This window comes from Falco cherrug, chromosome 3, assembly GCF_023634085.1.
Source record: "Falco cherrug isolate bFalChe1 chromosome 3, bFalChe1.pri, whole genome shotgun sequence".
In the NCBI taxonomy this organism is placed as follows: Eukaryota; Metazoa; Chordata; class Aves; order Falconiformes; family Falconidae; genus Falco; species Falco cherrug.
The window spans coordinates 12,208,972-12,228,604 of NC_073699.1; the positions used below are offsets into that span (position 1 = coordinate 12,208,972).

At 39.5% G+C, this 19,633-nt stretch overlaps 1 protein-coding gene across 1 annotated transcript in view; it reads right to left on the minus strand.

Moving 5' to 3' along the window:
- FBXL7 (F-box and leucine rich repeat protein 7) overlaps window positions 1-19,633 on the minus strand; it is a 196,483-nt gene that overhangs the window by 141,308 nt on the left and 35,542 nt on the right. The window contains exon 2 of the mRNA XM_055705667.1: window positions 8,918-9,007. Within this exon, the coding sequence (XP_055561642.1) occupies window positions 8,918-9,007 (90 nt within the window). The remainder of the gene's footprint in view (window positions 1-8,917; window positions 9,008-19,633) is intronic.

The following is a 19,633-nucleotide window of genomic DNA, read 5'->3' on the forward strand; positions in this document are numbered from 1 at the left end:
TTTAAAGAAATCCTGCCCATCTTCTGACAACCCTATGTACACACAAGAGGCCAGAGTAGGCAAGTAGAAATCTACCTCAGCATAGCTGATAGGCTGCTATGGGCACTGGTATTCCTGTATCAGAAAAAAAAAATATATATTTTATTCAAACCATTAAAACAGCAATTATACTTTGAGATTCAAGAAATACAAACTCCCAGTCCATCGTCACAGTTCAAGATGAAAACTAGCCTTAAATATGAAGGGAAATATCACAATGGACCACAACTTTATGTTCAAATGTGGCTGATTAAGGCTAGAGGAATATGTGGATGGTTCATCCTCAGATTATACCCATGCTCATAATGTCCGCTTATACTTCCAGCCTAGTCTACTGTAACTGCTTAAACCAATGATGATCCAGCAGTCAGAATTAACAAAATAAGAATTACCATTATAAACTGCCATTTTTGTCAGCCAATCTCAGTACACACTTCTCATGGCAAATCTGAGGAACGCTGGCAGAAACAAGGAGATGCCAAACTTCAGTAAGTTGAGAGAAACACAGTAGCGGGCACTATGGTACAGCCATAAGAGAAGAACAGAAGGAGTCAGCAACTCTAAGTGGATATTTCTCAAGCATGCTGCTAGTTTTGGCACCGTTAGCAGTATCAGTCTTAAAAATTATAGTCATTTGACAAGCTGACATAAAAAGATAAGGTACAGGAAAATAAGGCGGGATAATTTGCGCAATAAATTTAAACTAGAGCATCTTAGCAGGGATTGTCAAGTTAAAGGTAAAAACTTGCTGTTCTATTTTTTCATTATTTTGGTCAAGTACTAGAATTAATCTGGAGGAACTTGCTAGTGTCAGTTCATAAATTCTGCAAAATGGATAAGCCCGACATATTTAAATATGCATTATCAGGTTGAGTATATTCTTCAAGCAGTCTTAGGAAACAGTCCAGTATTCAAGAAGGAGGCAATCATCAGATGCTTCAGGATGACTTCACTTTTCAGAGAAGGAAACTACTTCAAATAGGTAGCATAGGCAGTAAGAGACAAAGAGCAGTTCAGTGTCAGAACCTCCCTGTGATAACAGTATTAACTACTTAAGTACAGCATTTTACAGAAGGAATTACATTTGGGATCTTGGATTCCTTATAATCAGATTTACAGGTAATTGAATAAACCGTAATCACTCCTACCAAGCATCAGACCTTACTTTTGAAAAGCTAATGCCAGGTTTTTAAATTGGGATCATTTCTCTTTAACTGTACTATAAGTGCATTTACTCTGGTAGGTCTCACATTTCAGGCATCAGATCAAGTAAGACTGAAGTTTTATGTACCTTTCCAATTTGTTCCCAGTATTGTTTGGGCAAGTTTTAAACATTTGGCTATAGCATTTCAGTACAAATTAGCCAGAATAACGTAAGGTTTCAATTTGCAGCTTTAACCTTGCCAATGTCCCAATTCCTTTTGCCTTGTATTTGAACTCTGATTTAAATGCTGATTGCAATAGTGCTGTTATAATTAGCAGAACAGCTTTGCAGGAACACTGCCTATTAGATAGCAAAAGCATAACAAGATGTGGTTAAACACAAAAAATAGGGCCTAAGAACAACCACTATACTACTTAGTACCTTCACATACTGCTTGAGGTGATTATATTTACATATGCATTCAGATATGTTGGTTAAAGGAATTTAAATAGTGAGCTCTGTTTATTCTGCCAAAGTGTTTATAGTTTCGGATTTATTAACTGTCACGCCTCCCACCCCCCCTTTATCCTATCCTTCCCCTATTTTTTGGCTTCAAATGATTCTGTTTTGGCACATTCAGTAATACAGCATTTCACTTTTCTAGAGAAATCCACTGCTAGAAAAGCAACACAAAACCCTAGGAATCTTACCTGGTCTCCAGTTTCACTACCGACTCAAAACAGCTACAGTTCACTCAAAGCCAACTGAACCTCAGCCCAGTTCCAAGTAAGCAGGGGCAAATTCAGGCATTCATACCAAATTCAGACATGGTTTTGTGCACAGAAAGTCTGCTTAGACAGTAGAACTGCTTCAACGGTAGAACCAAGAGTCCATATTCCCAATAAGAGATGCTGCAAAGACATGAGGACAGAGATAAACAGGAAGAGAACTGCCATCAAAAGAATTAGGAATTACGCATATGCTTGCATGCATCTAGAAAGAACGTATGTGTGTTTTCATTTCTGATATTAGGCTAGTAAGCTTCTAATGTTAAAGAGGAAATGAAAGGAAAAATATTGAAGAACGGAAGTGAGAAAACATTTCTTAACAGGTATCAGATGCAGGAATGGATCAGAAGAGCTCTTTCTGCCAAAAGGATCATCAAGAAAAACTGAGTGGAAAACAGCATCTCTTTTCAGCAACAGTCTTTTGTCACAACACTTAGCTCAATATCCTGAGAGGATACACAAACCACTCAAAAGCTTCAACGGAACACTGTAAACACAGTTACCTACCTTATTATGTCAACCATAATACACAGAAAGGTTACCTATTTGCAAACTGGTTCTCTGAGATTTTTATCTCCTGAACTAGGATCAGGATTGCACTCACCTGAATCTCAGCCCAAGTTGATTCTCCATCAGGAACCATTTTAAATACCAAGAGTATTCAGTAGCACAGGACCCATTCCATCTTTCCAAATCTGTCAGTGTCCTCCATTGTGCACAACACAAGGGTTCCTTCTTTTAAATTCATTGAATAAATTAAGAATTACTTGGGGGATCCAAAAGCCTTTTGAAAGAATGTGATTATGAAGCCAAGAGAAATTAACAGAATGACATCCTTTCTGAAAACATCCTATAATGTGTACTTTGTTCCCTCGCTTGCAAGGTGAAATGGAAGGCACACAACCCAAATCAGTTTTTCTGTGTTCAAGAAATGTCACTTAATATATTCCCACGTAAAGCAGCGATAAACATTTTCTCATATAGAGCTCATTCTTTGACACAGAAGATAAGGGTGTAAACCAGCAGCTCTGGGAGATTTCACATATTGATTAAGCTCAATCTGTCTTTCCAGAGGTCAGAAAAAAAGTTTCAAAAGTAGCTGCTTGTTCCGTTATTCACTGTAGCCTCTTAAAATTATTTTAAGTGCAAAAGTAAGAGTGAATGGTATGGCTCAGTAGCTCTCTACTCCTACTTTCCTCAATTAGATATTAATTACACATTTGTAATTAAGTGTAACACTTACAATTTGTAAAATAAATTGATGTAGTAGTAGTATTCAAATTCCAGTGGTTTTGAAAGTAACTTGAAAGTTTTCTTAAGAAATCGTTAGAAGATTACAGCAAATACATGAAGGACTCCAGCTATAGAGGCTAACTTCTCTTAGAAAAGCTTATCCAACTAAGATTATTCATGTAAAATTAGACATAAATCCAGTTTCAGCTACTTGAGTAACTGATATTTCTATAATTAAAGGAAACTTGAGTGAACATCTACACTTCTATATCCAGAATAGCAGAAGTCCTATTGAGAGCTCTTAAATGCATAAAACTCGCCACCGGCTGTAACACTCAGCTACAGGTTTTGGGGTTGTTTGCTGGTTTGTGGGGCAGGGGATGGTACTTTTTGGTTGTTTGGGGAGGTGTGAGAGGTGGGAGTTTTGTTTTGTTTTATTTTTGGTGAAGGATGGGGGTTTGTGGGTTGGGGTTTTTTTTCCCCCCAAGGACTTAGCAGAACGAAAACCAGTACTGAAGGAAGGGTAGTTCCTCATTCACAGGCATCTTTTCCTCTGGAACTTATATGCCAGGGGAAGATGACAGACAGCAGAAATTCCATTGCATAGACCAGCACACACTAATATACCATCCACTTCAAGAAACTTCAGTGGCAGGGACCCACCATAAAAAGATGCTGAAGACCACAGCAACACAGCCTGATTAACTTTAGCTGGGTATCATCTTGTACAGGGTATAAAGTAACACTCTTACACCAATAATCAAAGCATTACATACTTGCAAAATGATACATTTTTACATAGTTTCCCCCAAACATGATTTAATGGATAGAATGGTTCCTAATGAACAGAAATATTCCAGCCAATCTATAAGGTATGCTTCTCCCAGAGTCATAGAATCATTTAGGTTGGAAATGACCCTCAAGATCATCGAATTCAATGGTGAACCTAACACTACCAAGTTCACCAAAAACACCAAAAAACTCAACTAAAACAGAGAGGAGGATGCAACTATAAGAATGGGGAACTTTTCTAGTACACACCTAAACTTCAGAAGAAATACCTCTTCTGTTGAGATGCATACAAACGGGTACTACCAAAATATGCCTTTGATCTCCACACTAAACATACATCACAGTGCTAATTGATGAAAATCTGTGTTCTCTTGGTTCATCTGTTTTCCAGACACGGCCTTTTTTAAGTGTATCTAAGGTACATTAACATCACGAGGGGAAGCCAGGCTCTAGAATTCTCAGAGTACTGCAGAAGGGAAAACAAACAAAACAGGAGTTAATACTTTCTTTTTGAAGGTCCCTAAACATCAGCATCACTATAAAAATATGTAATTTTAACTTCTGCAAAATACAGCTGATGGCTTCATTGTATTTCCACAAAATTTAAAATATAATCATTTAACAGGATATATTCAGAGGCACTTCAGCACTGAGCCTCTCTGCTAAAACAGTATTTTGCTTCAGGCATAATCCTTCAATTTGGTTTTATAGAAAGTGAGAAATAAATTAAAAACTCACACATGGAGTTCATACACAAGTTCTCAATTTAAAGTTGCCTCTGGATTACCACTTAACACCCATATACATAAAGTGCAAATAGTATTGATTTTTTATTTGAAAAACAGTCAAGTTAATATGAAGCATCCAGCCTGGACATAGCATTCCGTGCTCTGCAGGTAAGTGTTAGAAGAAAGCCCCCTGATCAAGGTAAGCCCATACAAAAACATGCAGTCTAATCTTCTAAATCAAGTTTTAGACAATAATATTCCAGCTGAGACTGTGTCTAGCAAATTGCATTTAAATGGCCCACAAAAATCCATTTAGTCTTTCACTTGCCAGAAGAGCAATGGGGGGTAGCAAAAACTCAGGCGTTCTCAAGTTTCTAACTGTAATTGATTGATAGAGTAAAGAATTGCAGACCATGTCTGAGATTGAAGAAGTAAAAGGCAGTGTATGTTTAAAGCTAAAGAAAACCGTATCCTCAGGAGACAGCGTGCATGCACACCCACAGTCTACCATGCTTCCTTCTGAGCCAAGCTGTAGACAAACAAACAGTCCCTACGGCATACTCTGATTTACAGAGGTCCAGACATCTATTTTTTGCCACCTGCCCTTAACTAAAGTAGAGAAAACGAAAGCCACAATGACAGCAACTGGACTCCGGCTTCTGTACCAGTACAGCCTCACCTTTGTAACCCTCAAGTGCATCACTCATACCTCAAGTTTGAATTTCAGAAGTTGTGTGGTCTGCTATTTACTGTCTGCATTCCTCTACACAACAGAAACAGGTTAGCAGTTACCTCTGCAGTGCATCACTGAGTGACGCCGGTTTGGCTAAGGATACTAACACAGACTGTCCGTTCTTTACTGGTAGAGGATGCACAGTTCATCCAGGCACATTTAATAGAATGACAAGCATTTTGTCTCTTTGAAACCTAAGATTTCCTTCTACAACTCTATAGATGCTCATAACCCAGAATGTGAGGGAAAGTAACATATTTTGGCTGCAACTGCATCTCCTCTTTCTATCAAGTGATTTAACTGATGTTGCCCTAACAGCATAACTAGGATTGGAACACCACATAAGCCATTTTACGCAGCTTGTTACCCATTTCTTGTACCCATCCTATAAAGAGCCATCACAGCACTGGAACTTGACAGATATAATGGTTGCAATAGACAAGATGAAGAGCATAGTTCATTTGATTGTTCAGACTGATGGCACGATAACACAGGCTGTCAGATACTTCCCAAGCTGGTTTGCTCTTTCAAGCAAGAGTCCTGCTTGACACCTTTTTGTAGTACTTGCCTAAGAAGTACTCTGCATAACTGCTTCTCTGCCGTAGAGTACCACAGAGCTCGTACAAATCAGTCCCACAGACTTCTTTTTTAGTTGCTTCAAGGCATTTCATAGATTCAGCTTCAACAAGTGCTGTGTCAACTGTCTTAAAGACAACATGCTGTGCAGAATGGGAAAGAATTAGGTCTGTTTGCAAGGCTGGAAAGTGGGAGCCATGAAAGGCCTCCAGCCTCAAACACAAATTCTATGTTCTCCACGGAGCTGGGCACTCAGGAATTCAGTTGCCATAAGAAATTCAAGGGATGCAAAGAAGCCGGCTGCAACTTGTTCAGTTAAGATTATTTCACATGCCAATGAAGGTAGAGTTCACCTGCAATGGTTCATAGTTCTTCCCACTCCATACCTAGGACGCATACGACTCACTGTACACAACACATGGCTCATCCATAGGACAGCGTACAGTGCTATGAATTTACAATCCAGGGCTAAAGCAAAGGGCTGAATTGGAGCATTCTGTCACTGCAATAAACCAGTCTCATGGTGAAAAGCAAGGTACATTTACCAATCTCTGGGGCGGGCAGGTGCTACTGTATCCTGGCAAGAAAGTATTAGATCATAGAGTACTATAAAGGTAAATCTATATAACAGTTATAAAATGTTATCAAAACACCCTAAATGAAAAGACTTAACTGCCACTGCTTGTACAGCATCTAACACAACCATGCTCCTGTTCTTAGGTGGTCCCTAGACACTACTGTATAACTGAACAGTATGAAAGCATTCAGTCCTGTAAGCACTGAAGTCTACTCATCTTGCAGAATGCATGAGTCTTTCTGTTCAGATGAATCCTCCTACAGCATAAGTCTGCTGCACATAGGGAAAAGAAGCATCATTAGTAAAAAATCCAGACGCACACCACTTGATAAACGTGCCTTCGGGTAACAGCACTGGTTTCAAAAGTCCTTATTTTTCCCCCAGCGTTACTTCCATGTCTCTGCTCTCACTTGCCTTCATGGAACTCTTCTGGTCCCTTGTTATGTCATTCAAAATATCTGTCAGGTCATACAGCAGTCCACATTATGGCAACTTATATTAAACCGATGCACATTAGTAACTACTCAACAGAAAAACTGTGTAAAAAAGTAGTAATAGCACAGGCTAAGAAAGAGACTACTCCTGCTGTTGTCAAAGTTTTTGTCAAATCCCACTCTTCTAGCGAACAGAAAAACTAGGCTCACATCTGAAACTGCTTCCAAGTATAGACTACACAACTCCACTTCTCTGAACTCTTTCTGAATCTGCACCAGAACTCATAAAAATATATCTTTAGGCCAACATCTGTTGGCCTGCATTTAAGCCTCCCTCACTAATGAATTAATTGGCTGCAAACCAGTGGTGAAGACTGACCCAGCCTTGGTATTCACTGGCTCTACAATAGGCTAGATTAAGAACATAAATCTTAGAGATTAGAAAAGGATTATTTTATATTATCTGATTTGAAAATAAGGGGGAAGTGTACTGACTTCAGAGTTTCCACTACTCCTTTGTGTGGTTTGTTTTGGGTTTTTGTTTGGTTGTCCTGTCCCCCCAGGCTGCCGTACCAAGAAGTTAAAATGCTTTTATACATTTCCTAAATTTATTGTGTGTCTTGGCAATTCACCTCCATCAGGTACCTCAAAACTTTTGAGTCTAAGGCTTAGAGAAACCTAAAGTCTAGTATTCAACTTCATTAACAATTCATTCATTTATTGTAAAATTTATTGCCTGGACTAAAAAGCAGAGATTCTAAACCAGTATCTCTCATGATTAACAGGTGCCAGGTCTTCATTCCTGATATTGGAGTATGCATGCCTAACAATGAACTCTTGATTTATATGGCTATTTATTACTCAACATGAATTGCTTTTGCTGTATAGATTCTACAGTCATAGTCAGACTTGCCAAACTAGAACTATTCAAAGTCTAGGATTTCCTTTAACCATAAGAAATAGAGCCAGACTGAGAGCAATCAGAACTTGCAACTTAATTTGTAATGACAGAAGTATAAGAAATCAGAATTACTATTCGATAATGACCAAGCACAACCAACTTATGACAGAGTTCAGGAGAATTAGTTAAGGCACAAATTTATCATTTAAAAAAAAAAAAAATCCTTTCAGCTTACATCATTAAACTACATATAGATTTAATGATTTCCTCTCAGCCTTCGAAGACACTCTTGTGAAAACTAGGACCAACATACCTTCATTTAACACAGCACACCAACTCACATATAAGGCAGCAGCAGGGAAGGATCAGCATTTCTCTGTTCATAGGCCAAGTAGTATTACATTGTGTTAATACTGACACATATGAAATCTCCTTCCCCTAGACAATAAAAATTAGTCCTGGATGATCACATACTCCAGTAACTGTAGGTGACTTGTGTTGGTCTAATTAAATTCTTGTCAGCTCTTCATGTCCATAGCTATACTCCTGAAACGTGGCACAAACAACTCACATTTTCGTGGTGTTCACAGTATGAAAATAAGAGGCTGAGATTTAACCTATAAAGTATGCCAAAAAGCTTCCATTAAGCATATTCTTCAAAAGTAAGTTCAAAATCAGACTGTATTAAATCTTAAGTACAAAAGCCTTTGCTAAAAAAAGGTAACATGTAATATTACTCAAAACCCTCTGCATTTTTGTTCTGCAGAAGTATCTTAAATCTTTTGTCACAAGCTTAAATCAGAAACTACAGCAGGTAGGAGTGAAAATTGGATACAGGAAGAACTGTTTTTTAATTTCTAGTATGCCAATTTTACTGTACACAGAAGGAACGAGGAGGAGGGGTTCCTTTTCTGAAAATCACTAGGATTATGTTGTGGGGCCTGACCTGGGTAATGAGTACCAGCTGCCTACCTTCACTGGTAGCCGCATTCTTCTGGGTTTTGGTGGGGGTGTGATCTGTGCTTGAACTCACGTCGGATGAGATGCTTGAGCTGCCTTTGCCTGCGAAGGGAGAAAGAGGTGGGAGGGAGAGAGAACAAACACAAGTATCAATAGCAAAGTAGAAGGACCTTCCATATCAGAATCTGGAACAATTCCAGGAAGCTTTAAACTAAGTTTAAAACAGCTGATGTTCATTTTGAACACACTGGGGTAGGAGTCAACTGCATCATAACTTATAGCATGTGCATCTTTACACATACTAAGGCTGCAAACAGCCTCCTATATCACAGGGAGTCTCATTTCATATTTGCTAAGCTCCATTGTAAATGAAAAGTTTGTGATTAACAACATTAGGAGAACATTCATGATCAGTTTTCTCATTCAAATATCTCTAACACAGATCAGGAAAAAAGGACACTGACCCTCATAAGCACAAAGGGTTAAATTCAAAATGCATTAAATGACTTAGATTTCTATTTTATGTGTTCATATTATGTATTCAAGTCACTTGGTTGCAATGAAGAAGAAAGCAAGGTTTTAGCTCTTTCCTCCTACACCATGCTGACCGACTGATGCAATACACCATGTTAAAACTAACTTTAACACTTGCTGTTCTTCACCTTTCATTCTTTAATTGTAAATCAAAACCAGTGGATGTTTCTTCTCTTATTTTCTTCATGACTTTTGTCTGCATTTCCTACATCAATGCCCTCAGACCTGTATGTGGGATGCCAAATCTGTTACAAGTTACTAACAGAAGCAGTAATAAGAAGAAAAAAGTTAACCAAGATAGATACCATAGTAGAGCAGAGGGGGCTAAAATTAAGTTGTCTTTTTGTTTACCTGTTGAGGATTAAGAAAAAGTCACTTCTACTTCCCTTCACTCACTCTACTGCATCCTAGTAACTACTAACTGGGACTACGTTCTGCTCTGCAGCAGTAGTCAGACCAACCACCCAATCAGCAATACATGAGATAGTTCTAGAAAGAGGAAAGGTAATGAATACCATTACACTTTAAGTTATCTATCCCCACAAACACTGCATCAGTGAAGCCTTTAAGAGCTATGTTAGGTTTTGGACCAAAGTTAGACTGTATGCAGAAAGGTAGCTGACACGATGTTTCTGTCACTTGAGCAAACTTATAATCATAGAAATGTTAGCAAGAGACTTTTCTGATCTGTTATTTCAATCAAGCATTCCTTAGGGTTCTGGGTTACAGTATGCCTGGTTTTCATAACATTTAGATGTAAGGAGGAGGTCTGCTTTTTAAAGGTGCCACAACAGAACAAGGATTTAAGTTTTAATGGGAAACGACTGGAGAATGTGCAAACGTAGGTTGCTTCACAACCAAGGTACTGCCACTTAATCCGTCAGCCAGCCCTAGAGAATCATTCTCCACAAAGTTGCTTAAGTAAACATGCTTAGATTTGAGAGATGATTGCGGAGTGAAAGGATATTAAAAGGGCAAGAGAAAAAGAAAAAAAATACATTTTCAGTGATTCACTAACTGCTTTTTAAATTCCTTTAAGTTAAGCAAACCCAAGAAACAGTGCCTCTAGAATATCACTTCAGTTGCTCTCAAGCCATGAGTTGGAGTAATGGACTGTGGTCTTTATAGAAGCATGCCCCAAAATAGCTCTCCAGCTAAGGCAACTAGGTGGTAGAAGAAAAGTAGACGAGAAAAAAGAAGGATAAATGTAAAATGCTCTTTCCCAGGAAAAGGCCAGAGAAATTTAAACACCTGCAAGAGCTGCTCATCGAATTATTAACAAGAAAGGTGTTTAGATAGTATTGCTGCTACCAGCAACTCCTCATGTACCAAGCACTGGAACTACAGAGGCAGAAAACAGACTTCCAAGGAGTATCAGCACTCCTTAACAGATTAATAGAAAGAAAAGAAAAGACCCACTAAAACAAATAAACAAAAAAGACCAACTGGAAAAAATTATTTCCTCAAAGCAAATAAACAGGATTTCCTTAAGAAAAAAAAAAAAAACTTTTGAGGAAAAGGAAGTAAGTGATGCCAAACAACATCAGAGTTGCTAGCTGGTCATCTGTGGCATAGGTTGTTTTCACAAAGTAAATGCTTTCTGCAGCTATATACCTCCCCCATTAACATCAATAATATTTTTATTTAAACCACGTGCAATCAAATCTCCAAGAGCACAACAGAAACATTTTACCCACTGGTAAAATGGGTTAGGGTGCTGATTGCCAGTACATCCAATAGCAACATATTATTTACAATTGCACACTTTTGTAGAAACTTTAAATGGTAAATACCTAGACTTACATATGGCATTTCACAATCTACTTGAACTTCAGAACATTTGAACACCTTGTGAGAATTTAAGAAATGAAGAATCCATAGTGGTTACTGCTTTGGTTGGATACCAGTTCTTCCTGCAATTATACTTCTAATATTTTATGATACTGCTAGAGTCTTCTCTTAGTATACAAGCCCCAAAACAAGCCTTCTTCCTCAGCGTCTACTCTAAAACTCTCTGTTCAGGGGAAGGGGGAAGCTGGAGATACTTTAGTAATTTTTCCAATGTGTTTTAAATAGACTATCAGATACTACATCTATTCTTTTAGTGCAAAACAAAGCCATTCACTTCCAATAGGCTAGATTTGGCTACTGCAGACTCATGTACACGTGCAAGAGCTAACACGTAAGAGTATCTAAGTATTCTCCAAACAACTTGGGTTTGATAATCAGAGAGAGTGCATCCCCAGCAAGTTCCCAGATGATACAAAACATGGAGGAAAGGCTGATACACCAAGAGATTGCTGCCATTCAGACGGACCTCATCAGGCTGAGAAAAATGGGCTGACAAGAATTTCAGTAAGTCAGTTCAACACAAGGAAATGCTAAGTCCTGCACCTGGGGAGGAATAACCCCATGCACACTGAGGGCTAACCACCTGAAAAGCATCTTGACAGAAAAACCTGGCAATCCAGGTGGACAGCAAGTTTAACATGAGCCAGTGATAGGCCCTCATGGCAAAGACTGCTAGTAGCACCGTGGGCTGCATTAGGAGGAATACAGCCAGCAGACTGAGGGAAGTGATCCTTCCTCTCCTCTGCTCAGCACTGGCAAGACATATCTGGAGTGCTAGGCCCAGTTTTGGTCTGACCAGTACAGGCTAGGTAAGGACACACTGAAGAGGTTCCAGAGAATGTCCATGAAGATGAAGGCACAGGAGCATCCCTCCTAAGAAAGGCTGAGAGCACTGAGACCGTTCATCAGCCTGGAGAAGAGAAGGCTTAGAGGGATCTTGTCAGTGTATATAAATACCTGAAGGAAGGGCGTGAAGAAGAAGGAGCCAGGCTCTTTTCAGTGGTGCTCCATGACAGGACAAGAGGCAAAGGGCACAAATTAAAATATAAGAAGTTACAGTTAAACATAAGATTTATGTATTTATTTTACTGTGATGATGGTCAAACATTGGAACAGGTTGCACAGAGAGGCTGCAGAGTCACCATCCCTGGAGATACTCAAACCCCAAACAGACATGGCCATGACCAGCCTGTTTCAGTTGACCCTACTTTGAGCACTGAGGCTGAGCCGTATGATCCAGAGGTCCCTTCCCACTTTAACAATGCTGTAATTTTATAATTCAGGTACTTCTGATTTTTTGTAGATCAGTAAACTGTGTTAATCATCCTGTGATTTCAGTGTTTCTATTAAAATTATACAAATGTCTTTCTGACTGCCTATACCAGTTTTTACCACAACTTCATTTTTTCCTTCATTTCTTACTTTTATATAGTAGCAACTTAATATAAAGTCCTAGATCTTACTATGCAACTCACCACAAACTTATATATCCAACAAATATATACTCAAAACGGATGCAAAAACAGCTCCCAAAACTGCTGCCTTTTTTTCCTTAGACAGCTTATCTTAATCAAGCTCTTTGAGATAGATCTGTAGGCAGCTGCACTAGTAACAACAGCGCAAGTAGTAGCTACTTTCTACGATCCTTAACATACACTAAATTAAACACCCAAAACTAAACAGACATGAAAAAAAGTAGACCTATCATCCAGGGCTCATTCTCTGAAAAGCACGTCAAAAAGGGTCTGTAAATATCAGGAACTTTCAATATAAAGATTTTAAGCAGAAGTTCTGTGTTAGAGGACCAACCACCTAGCCCTCAACAGAAAAAAACCTGAGTTGATAAGTATTTTGCCATGCCATATTTTAAGCCCACATACTACTTTCGAAAGCGTGTAGCAAGGCAAAGGCAAGAGGCAAATTATAACATAGTACATGGGACTGGTGCTGTCAAACGTTCACAAGTAGCATGAATTCCCAGGCCTCACACTCACCTGAGCTCATCTGAGGCAGGGATCTTCTGTAGTGCTTTTCTCAGGGCATTATCTGCCTTTGAGGTGCTGGAGCACGTCCAGGGAAGGGCAATGAAGCTGGTGAAGGGTCTAGAGAACAAGTCTTATGAGGAGCAGCTGAGGGAACTGGGGTTGTTCAGTCTGAAGAAAAGGATGCTCAGGGAAGACCTTATTACCCTTTACAACTAACTTGTTGTTGGGAGGCGAGTGTCAGTCTCTTCTCCCAAGTAAGAAGCGACAGGCAGGACCAGAGGAAATGGCCTCAAGTTGTGCCAGGGAAGGTTTAGATTGGATATAGGAAAAAAAACATCTTCATCCAAAGTGTTGTCAGGCACTGGAACAGGCTGCCCAGGGAAGCAGTTTAGTCACCATCCCTGGAGGTATTTAAAACACACGTAGATGTGGCATTTGAGGACATGGTTTAGTGGTGGACTTGTCAGTGCTAGGTTAATGGTTGGACTCAATCTTAAAGGTCTTTTCCAACCTAACTAATTCTACGATTCTAATACGCCATGTAAATTCAAAGACTGTTTGTTTCCCTAATGCCATAGAAAACTTAAGGTGTAGCATAACATCGGTCTTTAGAGACCAGCTCATCTCCTCAATTTAAGAAGTGCACTGAGAAAGTCATAGCAAATAAATATAGCCTGACAGGGGTTCTAATGCAATGACAACTAGAAGAACAGAAACAGAAAATAATATTGCAAGGGCTACAGAAGTAATGAATGTATCTGATCCTCTGCTTAAGCAAAATAAAGGCCATCCCAATGCTTCCCTAGCATGACCTGTTATTTTCTAGAATTTCCTTCATGTGTTCAACAGTGTTTTATTTTGCAGCCAGAAGCTGCAATCCAAAAGAAAGCAAACTGCACTATGGCAGAAAGCAGGTAAAGTACAAGAAAGCAATTTTCCTACAAGACAACATAATTCACACCAGGAGTGAAGGTAGCATGACCTTCACCACACCTGCAAAGAATCACACAGCTACACAGTTGCAATTCAAATTATGTCTCTGACCTGCTTCTGAAGAAACAAGAGTATGGATTTTTTTCCCATCCACTAGTGCCAAAGTCCTACAATAGTCATAGGAACTAGATTCCAGCCATCTAAACTAGTATGCTATTTCCTACGCATTTTATTTTGATCCTGCTGGAAATAAAACTAGAATAAGATAAGCTTAAGACAGTCATAGGTGTCTTTGTACTCAATAACCCTATAATCTTATTAAATCTACCTGGTCTCTTTTTGAGTCATGACTATTAAAATTATGTGCCCATTGTCTTATCATCACAGATAGCTATGCCAACTAAAATATTAGGCTTGTTTTATAAAAGTGTTTGCATGTTCAGTTTTGCTATCAGAATGGAATAAATGCCTATATTAACAACAGAGATGCTGGGGACTGTTCAATGAAACACTGCTAGAAGGTTGTGCATGGAACTGGGTGGTCTTACTCTGTATTTCAATAGCGCTGCAAAAAAGCAATAGCTTTTTCCTGCTGCTTGTGTAGCTAGTTTTAAATATTTTTTTTCTTTCTTCCCCCCTGGAAGTATAGCTATTAGAGCTCCAAACACCTCTATCAAGGTCTATTTCAGGCTGTCAAAATCTTGCAGGACAGAAGCAAGACTAAACACACACAAGGCATCTTCTTCAGCACATGAAAGCATTTGATAAACACTGGAAAGGAAACAGCATGAACCAGTGAAAAGCAAGCTTTGGATTCTGCCAGACACGCTGCTGAAAAGTGCCAAAAACATCACAAGTCAGGACAGAAGCAATACAATTTAAACTTACCCAGTAAAGTACAGTCTGTAACTGTCCAAGATCAAACAACCATTTTCAGAAACATATATGCAAAACCTATCCTATTACAGACAGTGTTTCTGACTGTACAACTGTCACCTCTTCTGTTGAATTTTGTTTTTTTCATCCTTGTTGCTGCACATCTAGCCAGGATAAACCGAAGCTGCTTGAATTATGTGATATGTAAGTCATAAGATACACAAGGTACACTGACCTATGTGACAGATGAGGGTATGTCCTGTCAGCGAGTCCCTTTCACTCTGCTCTGGAATAGTTTGGGGGGGGGGGGGGGGGGGGGCTGTTTGCAGCACATTTGCTCTTGGATACTTGATGGATGAGCATTTTTGTGCTCTATTTTACACACCCTTCTAAGGTCTCATAGAAACAGGCTGGCTTCTCATACACCACCTTGGAAAATAACTGTAGTATTACTCTTGACATAGCTTAATCCAATGACAGACAGTGACAGTTACCTTGAGTTAAATGGACAGCAGGGCCAAATCCACAGAATGGATGTGAAACAGACAAAATGCCAAAACAGAAAACTAAAACATAATAATTCAGGGGAAAAAAAAAAAAAAAGAGCAAAAAGCAGTAAAGTCCAGAATAGTAAGTGTCATTAATCTTTTTAATTGTCCAAAAGCATTATATTGCTGTGATTGATGTAAAGAAGTCTGAAAAATTTTTACTTAAGCCATCAATTCTTACACAAATTACATTAGTCAAATTCAGCTTCTCAACATGAAAGGGTACATGCATATGGCTTTTCTGCCAGATCATCGTTACTTTCTCTTTTATATCTTCAGACAAGATCTTTTAAAATCAAACATATGCCAACTACATCAAGAAGAGATCCAGAAAAAAAAGTAAATCCAAACCTCAAAGCATCAGAGAACATGCAAGAAGAAAGAAAGAGCTCTTTTCCTTCTCTTGTTTCCACAAGAGACATCACGCTGATCCAAGTCTCAAAAACCTCAAATGTATCTCTCTACAATCTGCACCTCCAGAGACCACAGGCCTCTAGCATGTTTCTAAGTATCCCCATGGAAATCAGCAGCCCACTGTGGTACTTAGGCTTTGAGAATATATGGCATCCTTTATAGATGCAATATATCAATTCATTTATCCGAAATAAAAGCAAAGCTGGACTACACACTTTGGACAATCATTTTCCTTGGACTTTGCATTTCTACTAATGGAAAACTTATGTCATAAAACTGGTTTCAATTTATTAACTCTTAACTGCTGAGCAAACTACCAGTGATTTAACAGCGAGTTACCTAAAACGTTGTCATTCATTGAGCTGATTTCAGGATGGGTTATATATACATTAGCGTACAGATCCACGTTGTCCTTCTGCCCTAGAATCTTAGGAGTGTGTGCCAACATAACACACACACGGGCTCCAAATTCCATTCCACCCAACATTTGTCAGGATATGATAAAACAAACAGTAGTCTGCACAAACTCTACCCCCAAGTTAAGGAAACAAGCTGAATGTTTCACAGGAAGCGTACTGAAGACTGAAGAGTTTGCAGATATCTGGTAGCACCAGTACTTCTGGATAATATTTCTTAAATCTTCCAAGAGTACAATCTGTACAAGCATTTTCACATTATTTTTTTCTTTTCAAATCGTAACTCCAGTTTCCAGGGTCGCTTTATTTGGCATAGCTATGAAATAGTATACTTAGTTCTGCAGAATTTCTGCAAGTTTTAAGCTCCATTTCAACAGAGGTCACATAGGCCAATTTGACCTCCGTTGTTGTCCTTCCAGTCTCTGCCTTCCTCACCTTGTCAAACATCGCGGCATGCTACACCATCTCCCACAGACACCAACAGAAAATAACTAGGTCACCTTACTAATTTTTAATATCTCTTAGGAATTTGCACGGAGTGCAGGTGCACAGGCGCTGGCAGCAGTGACAGCCCCGTGAGACGGTGGCGGGGCTGCTCCACCGGCCCCAGCGCAGGGCACAGCTGAGCCCCACAGCCAAAGGCGGGCGCCTCGGGGTGGCACAGAGCATCTTAGCGTCACCTTTTCCAGTCAGTGCTACAAGACTCAACAATTGTCACTTGCAAGGTGGAGCTGTAGCACTGAGGGCCATAAGGATGATTTAATTCTGCTGTAAATATGACTGTATAAGCAAGACACAATGGTTTATCCACTATACTGTGGAATGCTTGAAAAAAAAAAAAACTTACAGAAAAATGTGTGTGTGGGATTGAGTTTTCCAGAACCATTTAGCTGTTGTTATTGTGTTAAAGACTGATGGTTATTGCTAGCAAGGCAAGCCTATTCAGAAAAGCTGGATTAAAGATGTAAAGTTAATTAAGATTGTTCATATAGTCAGATTCTGCTTGCTGTGCCACGCTGGAAGCCTGCTGGGCTTGCAGGTGTGACATCCCTTAACTTATGTCTCTGTGCCAAATAACTCACTGATTTCAAGGTATCTCAAGACGGTATTTAATAAAGTCTTCAAGCGGACTCATCCAAGCTAAGGACTAAAAAGAGGCTGGGCACATATTTCAGTTTTCTCAAGTAACCCATCTCACTCCTTTACCTTTGCCTTCCCCATGCGGCAGCTGAGGATGTTGATCCCTGCAACACTCACTGATGAGGCTTGTAATCAAGAAGCGCTACATGGGGCTACGGAAGTCACCATCATTTTTGAAGGCAGTACTTCTCTTTGTTCAAGCCTTTCACCATACAGAGGGATGAGCAGCACATGCCACTGCCAGGTTTACAAAGGCGCAATGATGTGCCATACGGCACGCGGGTACCAGGCCTCTCCTGGAAGCCGGCTGAGCAGCCTGCGCGCCAGAAGGCAATGCCGATCTGCAGCCAGGCTGGGCACCCGCTCCAAGTGTTAAGCTCTACATTTCAAACACTGCTAAAAGTCCATGAATAATTTAGTCTAGGAGGTAAACATTACTCAAGTATTTCCTTCTTGGGCAGTAATAATGTGCATACATTTCTTGCTTGAGTTCAAAGCGAGAAATCCGTAACATCCTATTTTAGTATTTAACAGGACTAACATGTCTCATGACTGAGTCTTAAAATACTACCTTCCACTGAAACGGCTTAACCTGTACTCCAGCAGTGGTGCCTACTCTGTAGCCTTCTACTTTGCCATAGAAAGAGGGAAATAAAACTTTGGCCTTCCTACCAATCACAGAATTTTCTTTAACTGCTACATTCATTCAATACTGGGCTTTCCATTACAAATTGCCTTCCAATTTCTAACGTGCTTTAAGAGGGGTGTTTACTCAAGATACACTGTTCTAAAGTTTAGTTAGAAACAATGCTTCCTTAGTACATACTACCTAACCTTAACTTCGCTATTTTAACCCAACAGCTGAAAATAATTAAGCCAACACAAGAAACGAATAAACACAACTGAGTCAGAACCTTTTCTTGGTTTTATACTATCTCTGAGAATGTCACTTCATTGCCAAGTTCTCCACTAATGGCTGCTTCAGTTTTGTTTTTCCCCAACTCCCCAGTAATTTTAACAAAACTCTAATCCTTTATATTCAGAAGAGGCAATGGCTATCCGGTTCAATACCAAACAAATTTGTAGAGACTTCATTTGCACACTACCACATGAGACGTGCCAGTGGGTGGAGGTAGCCTGAGAAGAAACTCCAGTATAGGTTCTGAAGTTGCAGAGCCTGCTATGGCAGTGGAACGCCTCAGGCATTTGATATAGGTCTGAATCTCATTAGGTAGTAATATATGGTTCAGAAGTCCAAAATCAAAACCATCAACTGTATGTGTGTCTTCCATAATAACACTACTGACACTTAAAACCTGTGTTTACATTTTCACAAACAGCTAGTCCCAGCATTTGAACACAAAAGGTTCACGTTAAACTTGCACTGTCAATTTTACTGCTCATTTCACTTAAAGTACAAAAGTTATGATATATTCTCAATGATAATTTTTATGCATTTATCAGAACCACATCCAATACATGCGACATAATGCAAAGTGCCTGTTACTGCTCTATGAGCAGACACCCCATGTTCACAGTCAAAAGCAGTTGTGAACGTTCTGATACTGAGGCCCAGCCATCATAAGCTTACAGCTTATGAGACATCATCAATCCCACAGATGGAGTTTTAATCAGCACTTAAAGATGTAACTACAGGGCATGCAGAACCTTTTCTTGAACACAGTGTTTAGTCCCCAGTCACGCCTCATCTCTCCATCCACAAGGAAGCCTAAAACCAAAAAGTTACCCGGTCAGTCTGGCTGCACTACTCCACTTGCTCATCCATGAGGAGGATCCAAAGCAAGCCTTGGTCCCAATCCACTGCCCAGCTCTCAACCATTTTCAATAGCTGGCTTTCACCTCTAAGTAAAACCGTACTGTACACTACTTTCAACTTCCCCAGACCTTTCTCTGGCTAGCTAAGATTTCACTGGTCCCTGCTCTTAGCCTCCCTTGTGGACTTGGTTCTTAGCGTGACTAGTTTGCAGAACACCACTTGTGAAAGGTTGACGAGCAAAGGTAAATTCTCCA